Below are 19,203 nucleotides of genomic sequence, written 5' to 3' on the forward strand. Positions count from 1 at the left end.
CTGGAGGTTGAGGATGGTCACCCACTGGCCATTTTAACACCAAGGTTAACTCTCTGGGTTGGAAAACGGCAACAGTGAGACGTTCAGATTTGTCCCATGGGTGTTGTGTAACGCCTGCCGTGGTGGTGCCACTAAACATCCGAAACATCCGAGCCTTGCTGTCCTTCGTGCTTTTCCGCCCAGGTGTTTATGCGCACATACATTAGCACATACATTGTTTAAGGTTTGGAAAGTGGCAGTAGCACATCTGCCAAACTGAGCTGTTTTAGAAACGTAATGTATAGCTGAGGGTCACACAGGAACAAGACTACATGAGGTAAAAGAAAAAGAAGTAGTGAGTAGAGTAGTGAGTAGAGCACACAGCACTAGATCTGTAGTGAATGTAAAGAGCTGAGTAATCTCCCCACTGGAACAGGTCCCAGCATGTAAACTATGTGTCTTTTCTCTCCATTCGTCTAACAGGTAATTAATGCATGTTAATGAACTAAACCTGCGAACGCTGTGTATGTGTATTTTTGTATGTGTGTGTGCATGTGCAACTGTTGTCTGCAACTGTGTGCGCGCACGGATGTGCAATTGTGTGTGCGCATGTGCAGTTCTGTGTGTGTGTGTGTGTATCTGTGAGTGTGAGGATGTGTATGTACATTTATATATATATATATATATATATATATATATATATATATATATATATATATATATATATATGTGTGTGTGTGTGTGTGTGTGTGTGTGTGTGTGTGTGTGTGTGTGTGTGTGTGTGTGTGTGTGTAAGGCATGGCACGTGGGTGCAAGCCACTCAAAGATTGCAGCACACTAGTTCCTGCAGGGAAGAGGGCGGAGCATCAGACTGTAGACACGCAGTTTCACAGCACTGCAGAGAGGAACCGACAACCAGAGGGGAAGGAAGACAGTGACACTCCATACACGTCAATCAGGTATGTATTAATATGACTGATGCTGTGAGCTATGTGTGAATCTTCAAACACTTAATTTCATTGCAAATACAGTTTGTATGAGCAGAATATTCATATGAAGTTAAATGTACATGCTGTGTTGCCAAAAATGTGGGTAAGCAGGACAAATTAGTTTAATATTGGACCAGCATATGAAACTTTGAATGCATCAGTACAATTTTCACCTATCCATAATGCTATCAATATGAGTTATATAACTATACTACAATAGAAAGCTAGGAATATGTTTCATGTATGCTAATTCTAAATTTGCAAATGTCAATATGTGGGATTACATCCCAGCCTGTCTCCATTTATCTGCTATTAATATAGTTCCAAGTACCTGTTAATGATACAGGAGCACAGTGTCTTGCCATACATGTAAATATATTTAATGGCTGTGTGTGCAGGCACATTTGAAATATACACAGGTGGACATTCATATAGTGCATCACTAGTTCACAGCCTTAGAGTCTAACAGTGTTAGCTGTCATCTCCTGTTACATCAACGTGGACTGCTAGTGTAAAAGTTCAGTGTGCTTTGTTCTTATGGCAATTCCAATTTGAAAAATGCCAAATATAGACCAACTGTCAAAGTCTAAGTGTGTCTGCTCTAAGATAAAGCATTTAGTGACCTTTCTTGAGATCAAGAAAGTTACAGAAGTTGGCTGTCCAGTGTCCAGTCAGATAATACTTCATATTACTCTTGTTTTCTTTAGTTCATATTTCTTAATATTATTGTAGTTGTTTTTGTCTTCACACATCACACTTCCTCTGTAGAAGCTGCAGCAAACACACCTCTGATTGAGTGTTTTGGGCCCTCTGAGCTTCTGAGCTCACCCAATAGCTAACCTTCCATCCCAATGTCAATGTGGTGCTTCATCAACACCTGCTTGGTGCTCTGGTGTAGGCCTGGAAAGCCAGTTCTTATAGTTTCTCAAAGATACAATCTGCCCATAAGCCAAACATACGGTTATGCGTTATTGAGTTCTACATCCTAAGTATGACTGTCATGATGTTCATAGGTCACACACACACACACACACACACACACACACACACACACACACACACACACACACACACACACACACACACACATAAGCCAGTGTCTGAGTGAGCCTAGTGTCTGAGTGAGTCCAGTGTCTGAGTGAACCAGTGTCTGAGTGAGCCCAGTGTCTGAGTGAGCCCAGTGTCTGAGTGAGTCCAGTGTCTAAGTGAGTCCAGTGTCTGAGTGAGTCCAGTGTCTGAGTGAGTCCAGTGTCTGAGTGAACCAGTGTCTAAGTGAGTCCAGTGTCTGAGTGAGTCCAGTGTCTAAATGAGCCCAGTGTCTGAGTGAGTCCAGTGTCTGAGTGAGTCCAGTGTCTAAGTGAGTCCAGTGTCTGAGTGAGTCCAGTATCTGAGTGAGTCCAGTGTCTGAGTGAACCAGTGTCTGAGTGAGCCCAGTGTCTGAGTGAGTCCATTGTCTGAGTGAGTCCATTGTTTGAGTGAGTCAAGTATCGGAGTGAGCCCAGTGTCTGAGTGATTCCAGTGTCTGAGCTTATCTGAGGTTTCCATTTGCAATTATAATTGCAGTGGACTCTTTGTGCTTACTTTGTGTTATTATGGTAATTATATTTCCTAAGTAAATATGAGGACCGAAACGACCAGGATGCAACAAGCTCACTGAACTTGTTGGTTTACCAATTTGGCCTGAACATCCTGTCTGTGCTGTTTCTCATCTCACAGTAATGGCAATACTGAAATTATTAGTTTTTGTCCATTTGGTGTCATAGTAACTAAAAATGGCTTGTTTGTTTGTTTGTATCTCCTTTGGTATGTCACAGGCGAGGTTTGGTAGGATGCGGAGACAAGTATCCATACAAACAACTTTATTAGCTAGCAATGCTGCGCAAGTAGCACTTAGCAAACATACACTAATAATACAAACACAAATACAACCAAACTGAGATCGACTCAGACACTAAAGACTCACAAAGACGAGCACAAGACAGGATTACCACACACAATATATACTAAACACATAACAAGCCATGTGTGTAACACATTAGACTGGAGGAAGATGACATTAGAGACTTGACAAGGACTTATTATTCTTCAAAAACATAAGTCTCCTACACAATCTGCTCAAATAACATGTTTTGTTTTTGTCTGTGTTACAGAAAGCACAGCCAGGATGGCAGGTGAGGGCACCAGACACCGTGGGACACCGACTTTCCTATTCTACTTTTATAGTTTGATCTAGTGCGGCTTTATTTTTCCTCTAGTATTTATTATTGGTACTCTTTTCATAAATGTCTTATTAATATTTCAACTCATGCTAGACAAGTAACCACCTTTCTAGATTTACGTAAACTTGGTGCAGAGTTTCCAGCTGTGATAGCGCTATACACAACATTGCAAAGTGGCTTTTCTCTGGGATTTTAACTGTAATTTCTGTCCTTTGTTTTACAACTGCCACACATTTTTCAAAAATTTCAATGTAAAGGTAGAAACCACAACACCTATTATTGATCCTTCTCTACTGGGATTCCTGTATGTCTGAGAAGAGAAAATAAAGAAAAGTCATAGTAGTGAGAGACACACTTTGTTATCTGGAAACTGGACCTGCAACCAAACAGACTTCTTTGTTATCAATTCCTGCCATGGGAGGTGTTCCACACCCTTTTTAAAGCGCTGGCCCCTACTGGCCCCCATCGGACCGGACTGGCCCTCTCTTGCTCTGCACCTGTTTGTTTGAGTCTAAGATCACTCAGTCTTTCATTTTTCTGTCAACCAGACAAGAGCTTTGAGGCAGAGTTCCTGCAGACGCACAACACGTACCGCAGCCAGCACGGGGCCCCACCCCTCACTATGAACCAGACACTGTGTCGCTCTGCACAGTCGTGGGCCGAGCACCTGCTCTCTATCAGAACCCTCAAACACAGCGACGGCAGCTACGGAGAGAACGTCTACTACAGCTACAGTTCAGTGCCCAAAAAGCTTACAGGCAAGTCAAAGCAAATAAAAAAAATTCAAATCAAAATGTATTTATATAACACTTTTTACAACAGTTCTTGTCACAAAGCAGCTACTTTTTCTTTCACACTCCCTCCTACCATAATTTAATGCATGTTTGTGTGTGTGTTGTGTTACTGGACACTGTGGTTCTTGTTCAGGCCGTGAGGCAGTGGACAGCTGGTACAGTGAAATCAAGGACTATCGCTTCAACAGACCGGGATTCACCTCTGGCACAGGTGAACATTCACACTAAGCCCCTCAGACTAAAAATGTACAGAAGGGATGGTAACACCAGTGCTGGTTTCATGCTGGGGTTGGATTACACAAATTCAACCAGATTGTGACATAAAGGCTGAAGGCAGCCAGCCTACACAGGAGCTTTGACCACTGGACCAAAGAGCCATCTTTCCGGTATAATAACCACAGCACCCATTTACCCATCCTAAGTGAAGGTCTCCATCACACCATCCTCCCCTTGAGAGAGTGACGGTCTCCATCCATCATGCTGCCTTCACCTCCGGGGAGCAACCCTGCCTCTGACACTTGTTATGTGTCCATCCATGCAAAACTGCTCTTTTTCCATCAGGGCCACGCCCATGCCCCTCATCATGGGTCTTCACACAGGGCTTCACACCCCCCACAGAGGGGTGGGTTCATAGAGCACGCTCCCCAATGGCCTCACTGCCATCCTCCTTCTGACACCATGTGTGACCAACGTTTTTTGGGTTGTTTTCCGCCACTGGTAATGGCAGCACTTTGTTCATCTTTTTTCCACCGGTGCCATTTGTTGTTCTTTATTCAGCCTTCATCGCACTGATTTTAACAAGATTTTGATGTAGCCATAAACATTCTAGTCTTTAGCCTGATTATGAATGTCAGGAATGAGGAACAGTTAAAAAACAAAAAAAGAGGGATGTGCATCTCAGATACCCAATCACACGCTGATGTAATTTTGTATGTTGGAATTTTTGTAATTCCTGCCTAATCTGTCAAACCTTATGACACGTTACTTGTTGCTGACCAATAGGATGAGAGGTCTCAGGCACTCAAAACATGTAACCATGTTGAAGTGAAGAAGGAATGCTCCTGTTCCTGCTTATTTCGATTATAGTGATTATGAAAACATTGCATTTTAAAACATATCTTTGTGTCTTCATTTGTCAGTACACAACTGACAAAACCCTATAATTGTTTTTCCTCCGTGAGACCTATTTATGCTCAGCAAACCCTGCTATGTTCATGTCATGTTAAAAGATTTGTTATCTGAAGTTCTCTTTGAAGGATAGAGAGCACATACTGTCCTCTTCATGACACCCAGGAATGGGTGCATAATAATTTTTTTCTTTCTTTTCTTTTTCTTTTCTGAACACAAAACCACCGGTATCACACCCTCCTGCCCTATGATCCACAAACTTGCAAAAGATCGTGAAAGATGTTTGGTCAACATCAAATGTGTTGTGTTGCCAGTCTCCCGACCAAGACATGACAAGAATTTATGCCTCTATGATTGCTTAACCAGGCATAGTGACCATACGAGACAAAAACATCATTATTCTATTCCCAGCGTAAAGCACTTAAAGGCCACAGTGGCCCAAAAAAGACAGAAGTAGCCTTTTTGTAATATGTCATAACATCACATAGTGAAGATAAAATCAGTCCGTCAAATGACGTCATGGTTCAGAGACCTTTGGAGTCTCTACACACTAAAGTCCGTGTCTGCCTGCATCTCCAGGCCACTTCACCCAGGTGGTCTGGAAGGACACCAGGGAGCTGGGGGTTGGTGTGGCCACAAATGGGACTATGACCTTTGTGGTGGGCCAGTACCTCCCAGCGGGCAACATCAGCAACCCCGGCTACTTTGAGAAGAACGTCCTACCATCAGGCTCTGCTGCAGACACAAAACCGACCCCTACACGTATGTCAGCCCTTCTGTTCACGTTAGGTAGACCAAGTGCTATTTCATGACTTTCATGACAATATACTACTCACAAATTGAGGCTGTGAGACAATTCTTCCTGGTCATAATACAACTGTATGATTTTATAATCTGTATGTTTTCTAGTTTTGGATATAATTAAGATGCTCTGTTTGATAGGTCCAGTGGGTGGAGCTGGAACAGCTAGTGGAAATATTCAGCCCCCAAAACCAGCTGGCAAGTGAAATTCTGTTCCATCGTTAAACTCTGTCCTTCTTATAGGACCCCTTATGAAGTAAAGACATGAAGCAGTAATAGTAAAGTAATGGTTTTGTGTGTTGTGTGTATGTTTCGTTTTTGGGTTTTTTTGGGGGGGTGGGATCTTTTTAAGGTAAGGACAGCTGGTTCTCCCCCTTGAAACCCAGACCCAGTGGAGATATTGGCTCAACTCAGCCCCAGAAATCAACTGGCAAGTGAAACCTTTTTACCATCGTAAAACTCTGTCCTTTGTTTTACAACTGCCACACATTTTTCACATTTTTCAATGTAAAGGTAGAAACCACAGCACCTGCAATGGCCCCTTCTCTACTGGGATTACTGTATGTCTGGGAGGAGAAAATAAAGAAAAGTCATAGTAGTGAGAGACACACTTTGTTAACTGGAAACTCTGGACCTGCAACCAAACAGATTCTTTGTTATCAATTCCTGCCATGGGAGGTGTTCCACACCCTTTTTAAGCGCTGGCCCCTACTGGCCCCATCGGACCGGACTGGCCCTCTCTTGCTCTGCACCTGTTAGTTTGTGTCTAAGATCACTCACGCTTTCATTTTTCTATCAACCAGACAAGAGCTTTGAGGCAGAGTTCCTGCAGACGCACAACACGTACCGCAGCCAGCACGGGGCCCCACCGCTCACTATGAACCAGACACTGTGTCGCTCTGCACAGTCGTGGGCTGAGCACCTGCTCTCTATCAGAACCCTCAAACACAGCGACGGCAGCTACGGAGAGAACGTCTACTACAGCTCCAGTTCAGTGCCCAAAAAGCTTACAGGCAAGTCAAAGCAAATTTTAAAAATTCAAATCAAAATATATTTATATAACACTTTTTACAACAGTTCTTGTCACAAAGCAGCTACTTTCCCTTTCACACTCCCTCCTACCGTAATGTAATGTTTGTGTGTGTTGTGTTACTGGACGCTGTGGTTCTTGTTCAGGCCATGAGGCAGTGGACAGCTGGTACAGTGAAATCAAGGACTATCGCTTCAACAGACCGGGATTCACCTCTGGCACAGGTGAACATTCACACTAAACTCCTCAGACTAAAAGTTTACAGAAGGGATGGTAACACCAGTGCTGGTTTCATGCTGGGGTTGGATTACACAAATTCAACCTGATTTTTTAATGATTTTGTTGTAGCTAAAAAAAAAACTCCAGCATCAAGTCTGATTAGGTCAGGATTGAGGAACAGGTCATAAAAACAGCGATGTGACATATCTGACACCCAACAACACCTCAATGAAATCTTGCATGTTTAATTTTTTTTATAATTCCTGTCTAATCTGGCAACCTTTATGACATATTTGTTGGTGTCGACCAATAGGATGAGAGCTCTCTGTCACCCAAAACATGTAGACATGGTGAAGAGAACAAGGGATGCTGCAGTTCCTGTTAATTTCAATTAGTGATTATTCAAGCTTGGGGTATTTAAACATTTACCAGAACTCATACAGGCCTCTTTGTGACCACCAGGAATGGGTGCATTTTTTTCTTTTGTTTTCTTTTTCTTTTCTGAACGTAAAACAGTGTTAAGCACTTCTTGATCCTCCTCCCCTATGACCCACAAACTGATGATGCAATGTGTTGTGTCTCCAGACCATGGCAAGAACTTATGTCACTGAGATTACCTAATCTGGCATAGTGACCATCACAAAGGAAAAAAAAAATTTTTGAAAGTTACCTAGACAATACAAGAGCATATGTTACCCAGACAAGAAAAGACATGCAGTCTCTGTCTTGACTTGATTTGACTATTTTTTCATAAGATGTCATAACATCTTATAATGAAGATAAAAAAATCAGTCCATCAAATGACGTCATGGTTTAGAGACGTTTGGAGTTTCTAAACACTAAAGTCCATGTCTGCCTGTATCTCCAGGCCACTTCACCCAGGTGGTCTGGAAGGACACCAGGGAGCTGGGGGTTGGTGTGGCCACAAATGGGACTATGACATTTGTGGTGGGCCAGTACCTCCCAGCGGGCAACATCAGCAACCCCGGCTACTTTGAGAAGAACGTCCTACCATCAGGCTCTGCTGCAGACACAAAACCGACCCCTACACGTATGTCAGCCCTTCTGTTCATGTTAGGTAGACCAAGTGCTATTTCATGACTTTCATGACAATATACTACTCACAAATTGAGGCTGTGAGACAATTCTTCCTGGTCATAATACAACTGTATGATTTTATAATCTGTATGTTTTCTAGTTTTGGATATAATTAAGATGCTCTGTTTGATAGGTCCAGTGGGTGGAGCTGGAACAGCTAGTGGAAATATTCAGCCCCCAAAACCAGCTGGCAAGTGAAATTCTGTTCCATCGTTAAACTCTGTCCTTCTTATAGGACCCCTTATGAAGTAAAGACATGAAGCAGTAATAGTAAAGTAATGATTTTGTGTGTTGTGTGTATTTATTTATCTTTTTTGGGGGGGTGGGGTGTTTTAAGCTAAGGACAGCTGGTTCAGTGAAATCAAGGGATTCCACCCCATGAAACCTGGACCCAGCTCTGAAGCTGGTAAACCTCGCAATCTGAATTCCCAGAAGATCTTCTCAAGTGTAATTCCTGAAACATCTCCGCACAGCTGCATACAGTAGTTTCTGTCTGCTTCTCCAGGCCAGGTGACTCAGATGGTATGGAGGGAAACTAAGGAGACAGGGGGAGGTGGGTCTTCGACCACTGTGGTGAGCCGAACTGTAACATCAGGCCATTTTAGCAACTTTGGCTTTGAGAGGAATGTTCCATCCCCAAGGTCCATGGCAGACGGAAAGTCAACCATCACTGGTACATAAGCATTTTGTCTGAGGTTACTTTGACTGAGGTCTATGTCATAATTGTCATACAGTGTTCAATTGAATTAAGAACATCATTAAGAATTAAGAATCTCAATGCACCTGACTAAATTTAAATAACTGTCCTCGATGAATTCTCAACTAATCATCTCACTTTTTACATACAACGATATTGTTTATTAGATGAATATATGCTAGATGCTTATAAATATTTAAAATATTTATATAATATTTTCTTCTATTATTGTATTGAATGCTTCTGTTCTTTATAAATAAATTGGAAATGGGGTCTCTGTCTGTCTGTTTTTCTCTATCATATGTAGATTTGGTTCAGTTCCGCAATCAACTGCTGGCAGTACTGAACCGTTACCGGCAGCGACATGGGGTGCAGCCTGTGACACTATGCCCCGCCCTCTCTAAAGAGGCACAGGAATGGGCAGCTCACCTGGTGAGCACTAAGACCCTGAAGAACAGCCAGAGAGGCCATGGAGAAAGCATGTCATACAAATGGATGTCCACTCTGGAAGCACCCAGTGGTAAATTTTATAACACTTAATAAATATAAGTGAACAAATTGAAAAGGATAAACCAGTGGAGAAACATATCACAGAAGTTCAGATTCCTCTGAGTTTAACCTTTTATCAAACAAACCAAAGCAAATTATGAAATCTCCACATAGATCACAGGATGTTGAGTAATGAACAGATAACAGATTACTGAACGGATAACTGAACAGTAGCTGATTAAACACTTTCTCATCAAGTCTGGGTCTTTTATGAAAGGGAGGTTGAAAAATGTGTTGTACCTGCACCCTCAGTGCTGTAACTCTCCCTAACTGTTTCATATTAGTCTACTCCCTATAATTTAAAAAATCTAGATTTGGATTCAAAGTCATTTGTTATCTTTCTCTAATACAGAAACTATATGCTGTGTTTAACCTGTAATTATGTGAGTGCTCATTTATTTATACATTCATTTATATTTATATATGATTATTTTGTATGTTTTTCCTTTTACTTTCCTGTAGCTGATGAAGTTGCTGAGTCATGGTACAATGAAAGTAAAAAGTACAATTTCTCTACACCTGGCTTTCAGAGTGAAGCTGGTATGATGTGCAGATTCATTCATTAGCTCACAACCTCCAATTTAACCTGTTAATTAGCAATTAAACACTGTGTGTAAAACATCTGTTAAATTAACACTTGACCCCTCTATGAACTCAAATAATATTTTATTGTTTTATTCATGCATTCCCAAAATATGTCTAAATATATCAAAATAGTCCTAGATTCTCATAACAATTCTCTTTGTGTGAAACTGTAAGGTAACTTTACTCAGATGGTATGGAAGTCTACAGAGCGCGCTGGCGTCGGCTTGGCAACAGATGGGAAGGGCATGTTCATCACCGTGGTATTTTATGAGCCTGCTGGAAACATCAGTAACCGTGCCTACTTTCAGGACAACGTGAAACCTGCATGTTGATGTGGACACCCCAGAGCCTCAGGCACCTTTGCTGGGGGATCGCAGGAGCACCTTACTTTTGTATTTAGATTTAGATTGTATTTAGGCATGTGAATCAATAAGAATCACTGTGGAAAGGGGACTGTTATTATAAATAGTGATTATTAACTATTATATTAAATAGTGATAGGAGCTATTGTGTAATCATGTGCATCTGGTAAATGCTATGCAACTGTGCATGAAGCAAACATAAACAAACCGCTGGTGAACACATCATGAGCACCTTGATTGGAAGTCAGTATCCAAATGCTCAGTAAGGAATTTGTGGAATAAATAAGGTTTTTTGCATTGTAAATGTTAAATGTTTGAGGTGAATCCTACTTGTGGCAGGACTGTAAGAGAGATTATCTGTGCTGTGTGTGACATGTGTGACATGGACAAGTGCTGAATATTTTCTCTAACAGATCAGCAGATGGCGCCATTCTACCAGAGCTATCAGAGGTCCACAGGCATTACATAAATGTTCAGGGTGACAATATTGCTTTTGCAGTCTGCTGACGTTGGGGCTTGTTGGTGAGCACAATTAAATGTGCACTATTCAGCGTGATACCCACTGTGCTCTGGAAGTGACATACTTCCATGACTGCTTCCTTTTTGATTAGTTGATTTATGTCAGTAACCACATATAGGGTTATTAGGTCAAAATGTTCAATTTTGTCCTGAAAAATAAATCAAATGAACATCAAATGCTGAAAAAGACAATAATCAGATAAAACAATACAGATTTAACTTGCGTATGCACAACCATGTAAGCATGCAACCAAAAAGTGCAATGAACATCATGGTAGTAGGATTATTCCTCCATAACCATGGAAAAACGTCCTCCTTCTCAAGTTGAATATAAAAATGCAAACTCATGCACACCCCAACCCCCCCCCCACAAAAAAAAAAAGAGAACGGTTGAGTAGGAACGCCAAACCAGAATGGTGTCAGGTTATATGGCCCATCAAGTTCATTGTCATTCCAACAGAGAAATATGAGATGGTCATTTGATGTTCTCCATGCTACTGTTTTGAATGCTCACCTTTGACAGTAAACAGACCAAATGTATCACATCTGAGAATGTCACTGGTGTAGAAATATATTGTATACCACAGTTAAAATTGTGTCGAACCATGACAAAAGTGCAACAGGATGTCACCTTGCTGTATAGAATTAAACTCATAGGAATATAAATTCAACAAATTTTTTCAATATTGTTTGTTTTTTATGAAGAAAGAGAAGTCCATACAGTGTTCTTTCATGTACATGCCGATTTGTTGCCGCATTGCTAGCAATGTCATTTTATGTTTTATTTCATCTGCATCAGCTTTACAGACCATGTTTTCATATATAAACAGACTAAGAAAGATCAATAGAAAGAAGGGGGGAAATGCAAAAGTAATGAATAGAAACCACATTTACTGTTCTCACACATACACACACACACACACACACACACACACACACACACACACACATAGTCCCTGGCACCTCTAACACCCACACAGCTATACACCCAGGACATTCTGACACTGCCCTGTTGAATATAAAGCAAAGCCATCAGGTGTCTTCATCTTGCCGCCTATTGTCCTGCTCACAAAGTCAGACTTGTCTGCTGTGGTAGCTTCCGATTGGGTGGAGGTGGTGTATTTATTTCTTTTTCTTGGGACCTTGGGTTTCTAGAAAGGCGCTATACAAGTTGAAAGATTCATTTTTCTTGAAAAGTGACTTTGAAGGCGGATCATGGCTCATAAAATTGTTGTATGTCAATTTTTTTTATGACAACACATTCAACAAACATAATACAAACATGATTCTCCTTTGAAAATGTATAATTGATTTTCGATATCTGAAGTCAAGATCGTCTTTTAATTTAAAGCCTCAAATTGAATCAGAAATCATGGAGCCCATCAGCTTTAACCAAGTGCACCTTGTGGTGATGTGTGTTCCCACTCTCTTCCATGAGTCCCTGTGGGCCTCAGCTTTGGCAGTAGCCGTTTCTATAGAGCTGTTTTGTTTGCCTCTGTGGTGGAAGGGGATTTTGTTCCAGCCGGGTTAACTTTCCTCCTGGGGCTCACCAGTAACAGCCTGTCAATGAAAACACAGTCAGGCTATATCCAGCCGCCTTGGCCAAGAAGCGGCTCAGCACAGGGTCAGGTAGATGGTGCATAATACACAATATTAATGATATATTAATGATGAGTTATTAAAAATGATGATATGGTATTATAATCAATGAAAAAAGTAATGTGTGATGATGAACCTATAGTACTTCTTGAAAGTTTGTAAACTTGAGTAGTTTAGATTTTCTTTTGTTTTACCGTGACTACTCTTGATACCATGATTACTTATGATTACTCATGATGTACTCTTATTTTATGTGAGATGTGAGACAGTCATTTGGAGTTGCAGAAGATGTTTTGTAGAAGTAAGAGCTGCAAAAAGAGGTGCCACAGGCTACTGTAATGCCAATGTCAAAGATTAGGAACAAACAAGGCTTAAACAAAACGAGTCTAATAATACAATACCATGCAGAACAAAATTACTTTTGTTAAACAAATAATGAAATATATCTTTTTGTGTGTCCGTTATTTGGAAGGTCTGCTTTACAAACTGAGATTTAGATGTCTGTTTCACAATTTAAAAACTTGTTTTTAGAAAACAGTAACCATGTTTGGTCAGTTCATAAACTTTCAAGCGGCACTATATGTGGTTGGCATGACCATCCACAGTGATGAGCTGAATAATGCAGTGCAGTTAGCTTCAAATCCCCTACTTTACTAATCCAAGGACTTACACATTCAGTGGAGGAGGTGGTGGTGTGTATTTAGACAGGATGGGTGTAGTTTTATGTAAGGCAATGCACTGCAGTACATTAACTATTTAACATTACTTACTCTCACTCACTCTCTCTCCTTCTCTCACTCTCTGTCTCTGTGTGTGTCTCTCTCCTTCTCTCTCTCTCTCTCTCTCTCTCTCTCTCTCTGACACACACACACACACACACACACTCACACACACACACACACACACACACACACACACACACACACACACACATTCACACAGAAGCTTTCAAGTTCAGACCTTTCATATGCTAAAGGAATCTCCAGTGATCTAGCTCTAAGGATCCTGCATCCACATACTGGATTATGTAATTGTAGCTAATATTTTGCCCACAAATAATTAAATAATTTCTGCTCCACTTAAATGTGGAGAACATGATCCCTCTGGTGGTGCAAACTTGCTCAACATACTTATTTTTAGAGGGTCATGTTAAACCATATTAAGTGATGAGAGCAATGTATAACTAACTGATTAAACCTGAGGACCAGAAACCAATAATTACATAAATTTCTTAAGTATTCCTTAATTGCTTAAGAAATAAATGCATCCTCGTTTGCATACTCTATTTCCCACTTTACTGTGGTTGCAAGCGGGTCAGCATGTTTTATTGTCATTAAACTCTCCTGCTGTGGTAAATAATGCATTTTCGCAGCCCCTAATCTAGTCCTGCTTTGTGTAAGATCAGCTCACACCTGCCTGTGTGCACAGCACCCCATCCGGTCCTGCTTCACGCAACCCATCACCTCGTATGAATAATGAATGGCAACCTCGCAACACACGTGCGCTGTGGCGACACCCGACGCACCCGACGCTAACAGCGCAGTACACAAGCAGGGGCGTGCATATTCATTAGCAGAAGCACACTCAAGGGCTAGCAGAGCTCGCATCGCTGAGCTGAGATGAAAAGACGTTGGGAAAGCATGCGATATTTGTATAGTACACTTATTGCAACAATCTCTTACAATTTGAACTAAACATTTCTACAGTATTTAATAATGGGTTGAGTAATAGTTTTATATAATAGTGAAAAAGCTCCAATATTCCCCAGTAGCCCCAATAGCATGAGATTCAAACATTTTTTCATGTATTAGCACTTACTGTACAACAAAAACATCATCAAGTTCTATTGAGGGTCCTCTCAGGGCTTCTGATAATAACTCTAAGAGCAAAATGATCCACTCTCTCAGCTGGCCATGCACATGTCTACTTATGTGAATGATACCTGAATTATACTTATGTGCATGAATCACCAGCACCCAGGCTAACAGCGGTGGAGCTAATCATAACCTGGGTCAGCACTTAGTTAGCCACGTGTACTATGTTTGATATGTGTAATGTTTTATACAGCAGTTCTCATCATGTGAACATTAGCTCTTAACAGCTGGATATCAAATGATATCTACACTGGATATAACCTTTAGATATAGGCCTAATATCAAATTACAGATTTTGCTACCTACAGATAATTTATTATTTCAGAGTCAACAAATTGAATATTTGGTTTCAAAAGTTGACAAAGCTTAATTAAATAAAAGTTCAAAATATCAGAACTGGACCGTTTTCATTTTTATTTTGGCATTGTATAGCCATTGTATGTATGTTAAATTAACCCAGCTGGCACACGACCGACCTTCAACGTTGAAATGTGGTTGAAATATAGTTGAAATATTGTCTGTTGTTGTTTCAACGTTGAAACAACGTTGATTCAACGTTTAATGTTAAATGGTTGCGCAGACGTTGAACTATTAACGGTGAGTCAACGTTTAACATTAAATGGTTGCGCAAACGTTGAACTATTAACGGTGAATCAACGTAATATCTTCAACCTGCCTTTGTATTACCATTTCAAGTTAAAAAAACACATACAATAAAAAAGTATAAACAACACTTTGGCATTGGCTGAGGGTTTTGAAAGAGGTATTAATTATTATTAGTAGTAGTAGTAGTAGTAGTAGTAGTAGTAGTAATAATAATAATAATAATATAATTTTTAAAAATTTATTAATTCGTCCAAAAACGTCGTCACAAACAGGCAGGTATTAACCAGGAAGACAACATCAGGCAATGAAACAGTTTTAAATGTTTTGAGGCAGAAACAAAACTTCGCAATGACAAATCAACAGGTTTAAAGAGAGTAGGGCAGGGTGGTCGTGGCCTGGCGGTTAGGGAATTGGTCTTGAGACCGAAGGGTCGTGGGTTCGAGTCCCAGACTTGAGGCCATGACTGAGGTTGTGTGGTGGTACTCCGAGTAAAATGAGAGAATAAAAAAAAATAAAATTGTTCTTTTTTCATTATGGCATACAGTTGTTTTTTTCCTCTCTCCCATGCAATTTTGAGCATCATGAACGTGAATTTTATGGTTTATTCAAGGTTGAATTTATGACGTTGAAACGACGTTGGCATATCAACGTTGATTCACCTTTCAAAATCGACACAAAATCCAACGTTGATTCAACCATAACTTTCAACGTTGATTCAACGTCGATTCAACGTTGAAATGCCTGCTGGGAATGCTCAAGCTGCTAAATTAGCTAACTGCTAATTTATTCTTTGTTTCTGAGGCCATTTCATGATTCTTTCAGCTAAAAACTTTGTGATAATGAAGGCTGAAATTAAACCACTAATAGGCCACTAAGTTTTTCAAAAATATTTTGTATGTGATGTGTGTGATATAATGTTTATGATGCAAAATGAACTCGAGGGTCAGTTAACCTATGTTTTAGGTCCAAGTCATCCATTAGGGCAATGATGTTAGTTGGTGTTTGGAGGTAAACCCCTGCTGTTAGTGTATGTCTGACATTAAATTTTAACTTAACCTCAGATTAAATCCTGGATACTTTAAAGGAAACAAATTTATGATGTGTATGTTTGAGATTTATATTTTCACTGGAGTTAATAGGTCGGTGTTTCTCATTGGGAAACGTGTAAAGTATATAGAAGGTATTTCTGCATCAAAACCTACAATATTGTGAACAAGTCCCAGCATGCCGTGCCCTCGCTATTGCCTAGCAACATCTAAGCCTATCTGAGTAAATATACTATCCGAGCACAGCCTGACATCAAGGATAATTGCTGTTAGAAAAGGTTTATGATCTTGCGCCATTACCGGAATACAAAGCGTATCTAAGCAAGCGGCGACTGTTACCATTGGTAACAGAATACAATCTTTTTTAGCCAACCAAAACCCGCGACATCAACAGCCATCTTTGCTGCACCAATGAAAATGAGCTAAATAATAACTGACGTTTCCTCCGACCATTCAGTCTCTGTCACCTCGTATATAAGTTTCCGTAACACTTGTTGGGTATCTGAGTTTTGCTGGCGGTAAAGGGGGACGCGAGGCTTTTCAAGTACATTTGCCTTAAGCTTTTCTGTGTACTAGGCGTTTCACAATGAGGGAGATTGTTCACCTGCAAGCTGGTCAGTGTGGGAACCAAATTGGTGCCAAAGTAAGTTTGAAACTCACACAGCACATTAGAGTGACCTCGGTACCGCTACGCGGTGTTACTCCCGCTGTGTAGGAGGGAAACGCTGCACGTCCGCCTCGGTCTGTCGTTACACTCGGTAACGCTAAGAAGCGGCTGGCTTGATGATTAGCTAGACAGGCTAGTTTTGTTGTGCTTTTTTTGTCTGGGTTGGTTAAATAGGCATTACAGGTATTTGTAATGTAGTTCCTGTGATGTCCACGTATTTTTCTGCTCGTATAACTAATAAAGTGTATTTATAATAAAATCTGAACTGCTTAATGATTCTGGTGAGATGAAGTAAACATGATATCATTGCTGTTAACCTTTTCTTGTCCTAAAACTACTGTTAGTTTTGGGAGGTGATCAGCGACGAGCACGGAATCGACCCCACCGGCACCTACCACGGTGACAGCGACTTACAGTTGGAGCGGATTAACGTTTACTATAACGAAGCAACCGGTAACTTGACACTTAAACAATGGCATCACGTTCATCACTTGTATTTTAACTTTTTAGTCAGCTGGTAATATTTTGTGATGCCACAGGTGGTAAATATGTGCCTCGCGCTGTGCTCGTGGATCTGGAACCTGGAACTATGGACTCCGTCAGGTCCGGTCCATTTGGTCAAGTGTTCAGACCTGACAACTTTGTCTTTGGTGGGTATTATTAGAAATGTAATACCTAATCTTGTATTTGTATTGCAGTTGTCTATACTTATAACTAATATGTTGCTAATGTTAACTGGGTTCCCGTCAGGACATTTTGGTTTCTGTTCATCAGTAAGGTTAATGGCTTACGAATAATCATTGCGCTCTAGGCCTTTTATAGAAACCTGTTTTCATGGTAACCTAAGCTAGACATTTCTTGCAATAGGTCAGAGTGGGGCAGGAAACAACTGGGCCAAGGGCCATTACACGGAGGGTGCTGAGCTGGTGGACTCTGTGCTGGATGTGGTGCGTAAGGAGGCGGAGAGCTGTGACTGCCTGCAGGGTTTCCAGCTGACCCACTCGCTGGGCGGAGGCACTGGGTCTGGCATGGGCACCTTGCTCATCAGCAAGATCCGCGAGGAGTATCCGGATCGCATCATGAACACCTTCAGTGTGGTGCCATCCCCCAAAGTCTCAGACACCGTGGTGGAGCCCTACAACGCCACCCTGTCCGTCCACCAGCTGGTGGAGAACACGGACGAGACGTACTGCATCGACAACGAGGCGCTCTACGACATCTGCTTCCGCACGCTCAAGCTAACCACGCCCACGTACGGCGATCTCAACCACCTCGTGTCTGCCACCATGAGCGGCGTGACCACTTGTCTGCGCTTCCCGGGCCAGCTCAACGCCGACCTGCGCAAACTAGCAGTCAACATGGTGCCCTTCCCGCGGCTGCACTTCTTCATGCCGGGCTTTGCTCCACTCACCAGCAGGGGGAGCCAGCAGTACCGTGCCCTGACAGTTCCCGAGCTCACCCAGCAGATGTTCGATGCCAAGAACATGATGGCGGCCTGTGACCCACGTCATGGCCGCTACCTCACCGTAGCCGCCGTCTTCCGCGGCCGCATGTCCATGAAGGAGGTCGATGAGCAGATGCTGAACGTGCAGAACAAGAACAGCAGCTACTTCGTGGAGTGGATCCCCAACAACGTCAAGACGGCAGTCTGCGACATCCCGCCCCGCGGCCTCAAGATGGCCGCCACGTTCATCGGCAACAGCACGGCAATCCAGGAGCTGTTCAAACGCATCTCCGAGCAGTTCACCGCCATGTTCCGCCGCAAGGCCTTCCTCCACTGGTACACGGGCGAGGGCATGGACGAGATGGAGTTCACTGAGGCTGAGAGCAACATGAACGACCTGGTGTCGGAGTACCAGCAGTACCAGGACGCCACAGCCGAAGAGGAGGGGGAGTTTGAGGAAGAGGCAGAGGAGGAGCTGGCATAAAGCTCTACCCTCTATTCAAATATGCCCTTCATGGTTTCATATTTTTTGTTCTTTTCAATGTTTGCATTTAAAGTTCTTGTATGTTCAATCTTTGGACTTCATAAATTTCTATTAAAAATCCATCTTTGATAGCATTGGCTCTTGAATTTGAATTTGCAGCACAATCCATTGTGTAAATGTCTTTGATCTGCATATAATTAATTCCCTTGTATCCAGGAAATGGGGTTTTATGGCACTAGCGTTGAACATTCTGACAATCTGAGATGAACATCCAAACTCTAATCTGGACAGTCCTGATCTTCTGAAAACTATTTAAATTTCCCAAATTTAAGTGTTTGTGTGTCTCATGGCTTATTATAAATATGGCTTATGCTCTTCAACTAACAGTTGAAACTGTACAAAACTATCCAATATCCATGAAGGCTAAACTAAAGATGGGAACTAATGGGGTCAGCCTTCCATAATTTGAAGTATTCTACAAAAAGCTCTTTTCAATAGGTTTGGGTTTGAAATG

At 41.5% G+C, this 19,203-nt stretch overlaps 2 protein-coding genes across 2 annotated transcripts; both read left to right on the forward strand.

Annotated features, from left to right (window-relative positions):
- The first annotated feature begins 352 nt into the window (after nucleotides 1-352).
- Nucleotides 353-11,356, forward strand: glipr2 (GLI pathogenesis-related 2). The gene is made up of 17 exons (XM_077011916.1): nucleotides 353-462; nucleotides 776-938; nucleotides 3,119-3,139; nucleotides 3,736-3,945; nucleotides 4,115-4,192; nucleotides 5,689-5,871; nucleotides 6,052-6,108; nucleotides 6,263-6,337; nucleotides 6,711-6,923; nucleotides 7,087-7,164; nucleotides 8,028-8,210; nucleotides 8,391-8,447; nucleotides 8,595-8,663; nucleotides 8,763-8,930; nucleotides 9,262-9,474; nucleotides 9,966-10,043; nucleotides 10,263-11,356. Exons 3-17 carry the CDS (start codon nucleotides 3,133-3,135, stop codon nucleotides 10,418-10,420), a joined length of 1,827 nt encoding a protein of 608 aa, XP_076868031.1. The 5' UTR covers nucleotides 353-462; nucleotides 776-938; nucleotides 3,119-3,132; the 3' UTR covers nucleotides 10,421-11,356.
- Nucleotides 11,357-16,380: 5,024 nt separating this feature from the next.
- LOC143518966 (tubulin beta-4B chain) lies at nucleotides 16,381-18,823 on the forward strand. The gene is made up of 4 exons (XM_077011917.1): nucleotides 16,381-16,737; nucleotides 17,106-17,214; nucleotides 17,301-17,411; nucleotides 17,629-18,823. The coding sequence occupies exons 1-4, from the start codon at nucleotides 16,681-16,683 to the stop codon at nucleotides 18,687-18,689; spliced, it is 1,338 nt and encodes a 445-aa protein (XP_076868032.1). The 5' UTR covers nucleotides 16,381-16,680; the 3' UTR covers nucleotides 18,690-18,823.
- The last annotated feature ends 380 nt before the right edge of the window (nucleotides 18,824-19,203 follow it).

This window comes from Brachyhypopomus gauderio, chromosome 7, assembly GCF_052324685.1.
Source record: "Brachyhypopomus gauderio isolate BG-103 chromosome 7, BGAUD_0.2, whole genome shotgun sequence".
NCBI lineage: Eukaryota > Metazoa > Chordata > Actinopteri > Gymnotiformes > Hypopomidae > Brachyhypopomus > Brachyhypopomus gauderio.